Here is a 10,590-nt window from a genome sequence, read left to right as displayed (position 1 = left end):
TAAGAACATCTTACTTCATTTTGGCAGTCTAAACGAGTGTTCTACTGAGAAACCATTCTCACTACAAAAATCAGCTGCTCAGCATGGACATGTCACAAGTCTCTTGACGTGGAGGGAGGCAGGGGGAAGGGAGATCCATTAGAAATTATTTCTGTAAGTCATTAAAGGATGAGCCATTCTAAAATATTCAGTTAAGAACATACTTACACAACTATTTTAAAAACCCCATAGCAGCTTCTATAATTTCAGGTTCATGGTACAAGCACATATTAATTTTGACATTATCTATTCAGATTATTGCAAACACTTTATTGTTGCCATTTAAAGGATTCTAATAGGATAACACCATCTTTATTAATCTGCTGATACAAGATGATTCTTTCAGCATAAAGTCAGATGAAGACATCACAAAAATTATGTAGCTAATAAAAGATTACAATAAACTATTAAAAGAATATCTTCCTTACAATATTGGTCTTTTGTTTACAATTAGAGATCAAAAAAATGAGAGGGTTCTGTCATAATATTTTACAAATTAGCATTTAAATAATACTTGAGACACTTTTCAGAAATTATTGAAAGCTGAACAATTAGCACACTCAGTTAAATCTGAATAGTCTACAATATTAACTGTTACATATGACAGTACTATTTGCTTTTAAAATCCAGTTTTCTAGAAGGTTAAAAAGTCTGCAAAAGTTAGCCCCAAGCTTTCTGGCTATCTACAGTAGCAAATATGCTGCTCTCATAATTTTCATGTACAAATTATTGTTTATGTATTAATTAAGCGTGACAACATTAACTGTAAGGTAGGAAGTGCCAGTATACTTCATAAAGAATAGAAAGATTGTGACTTGCTGAAAGGAAGAAGAAGCATGAAGCAGACAACTCCATGGGCTCTGTCATGCCATTTCCCAATACAGATCTCTGATATTACTCCAGAAGATTGTATTATTCTGACAATTCTACCATTGAGAACAATGTGTGTTCCCAAGCACAAGACTAAACACTGAGTAGATGATTTTTAAAAAGGAGATCTGTTGTACTTCAATTGTTCTTGATCACTCAGTAAAAAACATTTTGGGACTTTGCAGGAGAATCACATCATGTTTCTGTCCCTGGACTTGCCAAAACACACTAAAATAACAGAAGTCAAATTCTGTTCTATGCGTATCCACAGCCATGAGAGAGAAATTCTTGTCCCTGGTTTCAAAATCTTCCAGAGACCAGGAAAGCTTTGCTGTTTCCCCATCTCACCCTACACCTAGCTTCTCTGCTAGAGTCTTTGTGAAAACACAAAAATAAATAAAAGTATGATGCTGTGATTGAGAAACTAAATACATTCATAGTCCCAAGCCAAGGGCACCAGGCAGATGTGATTTGAAATATTAAATTCCTTGATTAAGAATTCAAGACAATCAGACAAGCTATAGGGGTGGATGGAAGAAAGCTGTTTTCAGTAGGAAGAATTTTCTTGTTCCTTCTGGCAAATGGACCATCAAAAAAGGAAGTTCATCCACAAATATCACAGTTGTTCAGTATCATATCCCAAAATGGGTTCCAGCCACTTCTCCACCTCTGCCACAGAAATTTTTTTTCTCAGTGCATAATCTTCAACCTGCAAAGGGACCACAAAATATGATGAAGATTTTGAAACTGCAGCTTTAAATGTTTACAAAATCTTTAAGACATCTGCTCATAAGATGATTTTGAATGCTTTAACACTACTACAATTGATGGTGTTAGTTACCTGATCTTTACATATCTTGCCAACAGCAAAATATTTGGAGTTGGGACTGGAAAAGTAGAGGCCAGAAACAGCAGAAGCAGGTATCATTGCTAGTGATTCCGTTAGACCAATTCCTGGAAAAGAGGATGAGGATTTTATTATTCTTAGAATTAAGAATAAGCACAAATTATGAACCTTTTTTAATATTGGGCAGCTTCAAGCATACTCAAAAAAAACCAAGCAGGTTTCAGATGAGCTAAAACCAAACCCTTTTTCCACTTGTTAACCATTAAGAAAATCTCAGAGCTTTAAACATACCACAGACTTTCATTATAATTACTGTAGAGTAACTCCATAGTTTGAAGAAAAAAACTTGGACATTTTGGCAAATGCGGTTTTGAAGCAATGAAAATTATTTTTTGAATTGTAGAAGTACCAGTGAAACATTTGACATGCAAAATGTAAGAGGAAGACAAATGGAATTAATCCCTTTTTAAGAAGTACCTTCTCAAGGTTCCTGTGGACCAGGAAATACACTGCTGAATTGAATTTTTTTCTGTTTCTATCTGGAATGTCTTCTTACCACCATAAGGATGCCATAAATTTTTTCTGTGCAACAGAACCCCATTTGCATGCAATCTGCTAATTAAGGACACAACTCCTCCACCAAAAGCACTGGCAATGTTTTGCAAATTCTTCCTTGAATGAGGCAAAATAAAAATGGGGATAAAAAGGGGAAGACAGCAATTCCCAAGCACTTCAGTATTTTATGTAATTCTGCAACAGCCAATTTGTTCTTCAGCTGAAATTTTGATTTCACATAAAAAGCAGTTTAAGAATCTTAGCAAAGCAGAGTTACCTGTTGTTTCCTCAATGTTTGCAAGTTTCCACATGGTGAGTTTTTCTGTATGGTCAGGCTGGCTGGGATATCCAGGAGCAGGGCGAATTCCCTGATATTTAATTTTGCGTAGGCCAGAGAGATCCAGCTGCTCACTACTACTGTAAGCCCAGAATTCCCTTCGAACTCTTTCATGAAGCTCCTCAGCAAATGCCTTGGAATAGAATGAAAAGATTTTTTAAATTTTTTACTTTGTACAGACTGATGCAATAGGTGATTGATTAAGACAAACAATGAGAGATGCTTTCTCGCATTCCCATTTTCATTTTTAAGAGAGCTCTTAACATAGGTGAGACATTTGAAAGAATTAAAGTTCACATGAAACACTTATTTTGATAATTCAAGTATTTTAGTTACTTCTCTTATTGGTAGATGTGCATTTTTGTTTGTCCTGCTTTAAAGAGGTAAAGATGTGGACAAGTAATCCAAAAAGACAAAATTCATTAACCTATGGTAGTGACACTTCATTATAGCACTGAGGTCATTAGGTCTTGACTATTTGGGTGTCTCACCCTGGTCTAGCTATGGAAGGCCACATTATTCTTGCCTCCCTGCTACAATCAGATAGAAGCCTGTGCTGCTGCTCCTTTTAGCAGAGGACTTTTCCTCTAGCTCAAAGTGGGCAACAGCTTTTCTGAACTGATCCTGCAGTCTACATGATTTTACCAGCACCAGCTGCCATTCAGGAAGAATTTCCACTTCAGTAAATATCTTGAGATAATAGTAACAACAGCAACAATAATAATAGTAATTTCTAAAACCCTGCTATAGCTTGAAATCACCAGCTAGAGCAAGCCTCACTGGCATTGTATTGAAGTGGCTCTAAGTCTGCAGAAAGTTGCAAGGAAACGCATGATAAAACCTCATACCTCTGCCAACCGATCACCAAGAGCCTTCCCCATTATGATGTTGTATTCATCCTCCTGTTTCCTAAATTCACTGCATAAATCATCTACACCAAAGCAGGCCACTGCAAACAGGCCTAAGTAGTCACAAATGCCGGAATCCAGTGGTGCTATGAAGTCAGAGAGGCAGTAATACGGATCTGTGCAGGCAGAGTCCTTTTCAGCCTAAAGTAAGGAAATCAATGCAATAAATCAGAACATTTTAAAACACATTATTAGTGCACTATTAAGCTTAAGACCAGTATTTTTAAGACTAAAGGGCCTAGGGCATTTCTGACAAACACCTAACTAGTCTTTGAGTCGTGGTAGTTTTCCTGTATTTAAATTAGAAGAAAATCACCTCTTACTCTAAGGGTGTTTGGACCACTGAAGAACAAAACACCAAAGAGAGATGCAGAACTGAACACACATTTTGCTTCTATTTGCAGCTACTAAGATTTAACAGCTTATACTGCAAAAAAAATATTACAAAGGAATACTCTTGTGCCAACAACTGGGGAAGAGGAGGAATATTTAATCTCTGCCCCTAACAGATTCCACATTTGTTAACAAAATGGATGGCTGATGTGCAAACTGAAGAAGTCTTCAGCAACTCCCACTGTAGAATGGTTTTGAGTTTATAAACACTCCTAGTTTCTTATGCTACAAACTATGTGCTCAGTAATCCAGACAAAACAGTGCCCAGGATGCAGACTTTTTACTAATCACACACAAACACAAACAAAATGCATGTATCGCTACTGGAAAGCTGAATCCTAAGCAAAGTTTGAGTGGGTTTATGCAAAGGGAAGTGGCCCAATGGAAAAGGACCTTGAGGTGCTGGTCAATATCCAGCTGAGCATGAATCTGCAGGGTGCCTAGTGGCCAAGAAGGCCAATGGCACCCTGGCCTGCATCAGAAAGAGTATGACCAGCAGGACCAAGGAAGTGGTTCTTCCACTCTACCTGCGACTAGTGAGGCTGCATTTGAATACTGTGTTCAGTCTTGGGATCCACAACTGAGGAAGAATGCTGAGATGCTGGAGCAAGTCCAGAGAAGTACCAGTGAAGCTGATAACAGTTCCGGAGCACTCATCCTATGAGAAGTGGCTGAAGGAGCTGGGGAAAATGAGGGTCAAGGGAGACCTTATTGCTCTCTACAACCACCTGAACAGAGGCTGTAGCCAGGTGCGAGCTGGTCTCTTCTCCCTGGTAACAACTGACAGAACAAGATGACACCGTCTTAATCTGTGCTAGAGGAGGTTTGGGTTGGACATTTGGAGAAATTTCTTCAGAGAAAGTGTGATCAGATACTGGAATAGACTGCCCAAGGAGGTGGTGGAGTCACTATCCCCAGAGGTATTTGAGGAACAACTGGACATGGCACTCAGTGCCATGGTCTAGTTGATGCGGGGTTCTTCAATCATAGATTGGACTCAATCTCAGAGGTCTTTTCCAACCTAATTGATTCTGTGAAATAGGGAATTATACTTCTTATTGGATCCTTTTCCAAAATGGAAGAAAGGTAACAGAAAGAGGTGCCTGAGCACCCAAAACTAAATCTTTAATCACATCAGTATATTCATTATTGAAGCATGATTGCTATTTAAGAGGTGGCACAGTTCTTGTAAATCTACCCAACTTACAGAGAGAAGAAAGTTATTTGATGGCTATCACTTAGCTGAAGATTCATTTTTTTCACCTATGACAATATTTTAACAATGTGTTTCACCCATTCCCAACTGCATCTTAAAAGCAAATAAAACACTCCTACCCCTGAAAAACCAAGAAAGATTGTCTATTAACCTGCAAAGTTACAGAAAGTACTATAAAACTAACAAAATATCCTTTTTCCCCACAGGTGAAATTTATATTAATTTTAAGGTTCATTTGCAATTATTAGAGCTAAAGAAAATATTACATGCACCTCTAACTTTTAGATTTATATCACATCCTTAGTTAGTGTCAATGTCATGGAAAGAACTCTGTGTCCTGAAAGAAACATTTTACATATGAAACAGAAGACAATTATTCGCTTCTACTTCGCTCTGCTGAAAACTCTCCTGAGTTATTACATACACCAGGCTGGAAGAGATGCAGCTAAAATACATGGAGTCCAGAAGAACAGTATGCACAGAATTTCATGACCTTAACCTTTGAGAGAAGCCTGAGTAATTGGGATATACAAAGTAAAAAAGGCTAAGGAATATAACAGTATTCCAATAATAAAAAGCATTACAAGAACAACATCAAATCAGGTATTTTCCTTGGGAAAATCCTGGGAAAAGCCAGGAAAAGAAAGAGTAGTAAAGCTGATTTATATGGGATATCAAAATGTTTTAACTAGGCCAGAAGTCTCTGAAACATCCGTGCCTGTGTGCTTGTTGAGAGCATTTTATATAAACATCTGCCATGGTCTGTCAAGATGCACTAGATCCATCTCAGGGAACTGCAACAGATAAACTTAAGAGTCAGGTATTTCTTAGCACAGTTCTGCAATGTTGCCACACGACTGTGCTCACAGAGTATTGTACTCCAGAAAAACTCTTTTTCTGCCCACATTTGATGATTCTGAATATGTGAACTATGAAGAAGCCAAATCAGAAGATAAGGAAAAAGGAAAGGCAGAATATCTTGCAAGTTCAATCTACCAGATTAAATGCAAATCTAAGTAAGTATGATTTTCTCCATCAAAATTAGCTGCCAAATAGTTCTAAATGGCCCCTTCACATAATGCATTTTACAAAAAAAATTAAGGCTATCAGAAACACTTATCTCCATTGGGCTTTATTTTCCAGGTTTCTTAAATTCTAACTGGGTTTAAGCATTAACACATTAAAGCAGAATTCTTCATCTAAAGGAGAATCCAGGGATATTAGAGAACTAAGGTTCTTTAGGTTCTAATTTATCTTGAACACAAGATTCACGTGACTAATTTAGGCAACACACTGCTTTAGGACATCTTAAAATTGAGACGGAAAATGCACATCATATCTGAAGATGTCAAACCTACAAAGCATTTTTGCACAATTATTACAATGCAAAATACTACAAATACTACAGTACTACAAAGACCTGGCTTATCACTAACAGGATCTTGTTATTGAAAGAAATTACAAGACAACAGCTGCAGAGAGATTACAACCATTTTCTACAGATTTAATAGGGTACTTCTATTACATTCCTGAAATTCAGGGGAAAAAAAGTCACTTAACAAATGTGCTATCACTGTACCTGTTGCCTCAATCCATAAAATTTTGCTATTGGTTCTGAAGATCCCACTGCCTCTTCTACAGCATACAAGTGGATATCATCTTGAACACTTCGAGCTGGCCAGAACCCAACCACACCTCTGGCTTGTAATTTCTTTTCATTAATCAATGTTTTCAGTAGATCTTGAGCATCATTATAAACTCTCTTTGCTTCTTCACCTATTAAAAACAAAAGAAAAAAAGAAATTGCCTTAAAAAAGGCATGCTTTCATAATTGGCTAAATAGGTTTAAGAATTGTTTGAAGATTGATTCATTTTCCACATAATTGTTCAACAACTGCAACGATCTGTCAGCTACAGCAAATAGGAAGATTGCAGTGTGATCACAGGGCTGTAACAACATATCTTAGGGAATAAAAAAACCCAAACAAAACACAAAATGTTTCAGCCACCACCTAGCAGAGGCAGAGAACACAGAATAAAATGAGCAAGGGACCCACCCAGAACATTGCTGTCAGCGTCACCCTTGCATTTTTATCACGTATTTCAAAGCCTGCTGAATAGCTTCAAAAGGAGCTTGCCATCTTCACCCACAACAGGAACGCATATATTAAGTGCTCTGCTGCCATTTTCTGTTAATAAAATACTTCCCTGTGCTTTGGCAGGTGAATGCTAAGTAAGAGGAATGAACATTTTTCCACACTTGTTTTTCAGCCTCACATGGCAACAGTTGGTTCATTAAGCATTGCTTTGAACAAATTATTTCAGTGACATTCTTTGCATGTATTTGTACTATTCCTAATATATTTCAAAACATTTGGAATCTTACTGCAGCACATTAGGCCTGTTAGGATTAGTTATATGAAGTAAATGCAATTTCAAACCCACCTACAGTTTTATCATTAAAGATCTTAGGGAAACTCCGGTTGGGATACTTTCCCCTAAGTTGCCAGACGTCAAAGAAGGGCTTCCAGTCAATGTACTCTACCAGCCTCCTCAGGTCATAGTCTTCAAAGACTTTTGTGCCAATGAATTTTGGTTTAACTGTAGGAATCAGAAGTACAATTGGACATGATGAAAATAATTTAAATTTGCTTTAATATTTGCAGTATAACTGATGTTCAGCAGCCTTCACCCCTGCAAACGACCTCTTCCAAACTAACTGTCCTAAAATTCTCATAGTCATATTTTCCCAAGTCATACCATACTCCACAGTTACAATGTAACAAAAAAAAAAAAAAAAAAAAAAAAAAAAAAAAGGCATATAAGGTTGAAATGGAAAAATTAAGGCCTTTTGTTCATTCATGTAAATCAATAGCTTTTAGCTGCTGGACTTTGGAACTTATTTAATTGGCCAGAATATTGGCCAAGACACAAGACCAAACAAACCTACACAACTTATCAACCCCTAACATACTTAATGGGCCTTTCACATTTACCAATTCCCTTCTATACACAGACATGTACTGTGACACTGCAGAATATTTCTGTAAATTTTTATGTAATTTCTAAGAACTTTTGCATGTTTAGATGCACACACACAAGTGAAAAAGCAAGATGGATCTATCTGTGTAAAGCCACAAGCTTTGCACTTGTTTTGTCTGCACAACACTTTGTAACACATTAAGGTAAGTTATTGAAAATTAGCATCTGGTTGAATCTTGTAAATGAAACAACAGAATGCAGTGTTAACGTCACTGCAGGATGCAACTTGAATGCTGTTTATACTTCTAGTATAATTTTTAAAAAACCAAAACAGTACACAAACTGATGGGGGTAGGGTAGGATAGAGTGTACGGAGGAATTTGATAAAAATGCCATGTTACAGCATGTGTTCCCCAAATATGGTACAGTAAGGTGTGCAATGTAATGAGCCAGGCAGACAGTATTTTCAAAAGCTGTCATTAGTGTTTTCTTTGATTATATGTTGTGATGGGTAACTCATTGTTTTGGGATTTTTTTTTAAAATTATCTTTGTTGAATATTAATTTATTTTTTAAATGAGCTGTAAAAAAGCAGAAACAATGTTCAAAGTAAGACAAAAAAATCTCAGTTGAGACAGATACCAATTTACTTAAGCTGTTACACAGCTACATTCTGAAGTTTGAAGCATAATTTAATTAAAAATATATCTAAAATAAACACACAAAATAAAATAAAGGCACAGCAATCACAATCAACAACATATAGCTGACCTGGTATATGGCCTGATAACCAATTATTTTGGAAACCTTTTCTTCTAGCTTGCTGTAGAGACAAGTATCTTCTTTCCTATACAGACATAAAGGTTAATTTCAGAACAACACCTTTCAGACTTTGTGGACTTCATGGTAGTTTTACTCAAAGTACTCTTCGGGATAAATCTAAAAACATAATTTCATCTCAACAACTCCAAGTTCCCAGGTGTAAAGTAAGATTACATCACAAACACATCATTATTTTTGCCTGTATAATGCTAATGAAACTGGCCTACAAGATTTCTGGTTCCTCTCAACTACACCGGAAGTTTCTTTATTACTTCAAAGTACACTAAAATACAAGCTGAGAAAGATATTCTCCTACTGCTCTGATCACTCACCTAAACAAGACTAAGACATTAGGAAAGCATGGTTGTTTAAAATTCTCAATAGAGTGTGGCTCAGTATAACCAGTATAACCTACAGTACCATTTTCACTACCCTAGCTGAAGCTCCACATATCCTGCTACTGCTCCAGGAGAGCACTGGTCTCCTATAGGTTGATGGACATGACTGCCAGCTCCATGGAGGTCCTAGATACCACTGATTAGGCATTGAGGACAACCTAGAATTTGGCAAGCACGTGTTAAGAGTCATGCAGCAAGGCCTTATAGGCTAGAAAATCTGATTTCATAAGCACTTGTGGAAGTTTTCAATCCATTTTACCGCAAGTTTTAAATCAAAACAAATATACCTAAAGGTCTTCACAAGGAGCTGAACAGCAAGAGTAACAACATGTGCCAAGCACTTCAAACAAGAAGATAATCAATTACATTTGTACCTTGAGAGACTCATAGTGTTCTTGTCTAATTTCTTCATATTCCTCTAATATTTCTTCAAAGAAATCATCCTTCATACTGTCATCTAAGAGCTGGGAGCACTGAAAAGAACAGGAAGGAAAAAGTACTAAGTACCTAGTATAACACACTATGGTAAGGACAGAGTATGAATTTCAAACTAGACAACCTGTCTTTCAGACTCTCTTGGCAACACTAAACTAAGCCTTACCCATAATCTGCAACCTACATTCAAACTAGCCATGTTTAGACTACAATTATTACTGAGATTTCTGCCCTACTACAAAGGTAACATTAGCAGAGCCAAGTCCAGCTCTGGAAAGACCTGAGAGGAGAATACTCCAAAACTTCAGAGACTGAATAGTCACAGAAGCAACACACAGCTTGGCCTAGTCTTTACCACCACATATTTGCCAGCTAAGACCACCCATTTCTCTGAAAGAGAAACCATCCCAAAAACCTCCAGCCATATGTTTCTCAGTACGAATGTTGCTATCTAACTTCAGAAATATATCCAAATTAGCCAGAATAGCAGTACACATAGAATTCCATCAGTCTTCACTACAAAGCTGCAGTCAAGGACTCGGTGAATGTCACCCTCACTAGAGTAATGGACATGAAAATAAGAGTGCTCAGTGACAATAACTGTCACAAGCCAGTTGAGAACCACATGGCAGCACAAAACAGCTGAAACAAGTGTAATTTAGAAACTTGTCTCTGATGTGCCCCTTTTAATTTTCTGCCACAACTTTAAGCCTTAGAGGAAAGGATGAAAGGGACAACAGAAAAACAGGGCACATATCTTTGCATGGACAAGAAACTATAATTTAGAAC

At 37.1% G+C, this 10,590-nt stretch overlaps 1 protein-coding gene across 2 annotated transcripts in view; it reads right to left on the bottom strand.

Annotated features, from left to right (window-relative positions):
• Nucleotides 1-214: 214 nt before the first annotated feature.
• The window catches only part of MTR (5-methyltetrahydrofolate-homocysteine methyltransferase), a 50,521-nt gene continuing 40,145 nt past the window's right edge, over nucleotides 215-10,590 (bottom strand). For both annotated transcript variants that reach the window (XM_053974164.1, XM_053974165.1), the window contains 8 exons: nucleotides 9,741-9,839; nucleotides 8,918-8,993; nucleotides 7,611-7,766; nucleotides 6,745-6,941; nucleotides 3,497-3,697; nucleotides 2,589-2,781; nucleotides 1,751-1,863; nucleotides 215-1,618 (listed from right to left, as the gene is read on the bottom strand). In XM_053974164.1, coding sequence (XP_053830139.1) covers nucleotides 1,526-1,618; nucleotides 1,751-1,863; nucleotides 2,589-2,781; nucleotides 3,497-3,697; nucleotides 6,745-6,941; nucleotides 7,611-7,766; nucleotides 8,918-8,993; nucleotides 9,741-9,839 — 1,128 coding nt within the window. In that variant the 3' untranslated portion in view covers nucleotides 215-1,525. The remainder of the gene's footprint in view (nucleotides 1,619-1,750; nucleotides 1,864-2,588; nucleotides 2,782-3,496; nucleotides 3,698-6,744; nucleotides 6,942-7,610; nucleotides 7,767-8,917; nucleotides 8,994-9,740; nucleotides 9,840-10,590) is intronic.

Source organism: Vidua macroura, chromosome 3 (assembly GCF_024509145.1).
Source record: "Vidua macroura isolate BioBank_ID:100142 chromosome 3, ASM2450914v1, whole genome shotgun sequence".
Classification (NCBI taxonomy): domain Eukaryota; kingdom Metazoa; phylum Chordata; class Aves; order Passeriformes; family Viduidae; genus Vidua; species Vidua macroura.
Note: the sequence above shows the minus strand (reverse complement) of the source record. Positions and strands in the feature narration are given on the sequence as shown.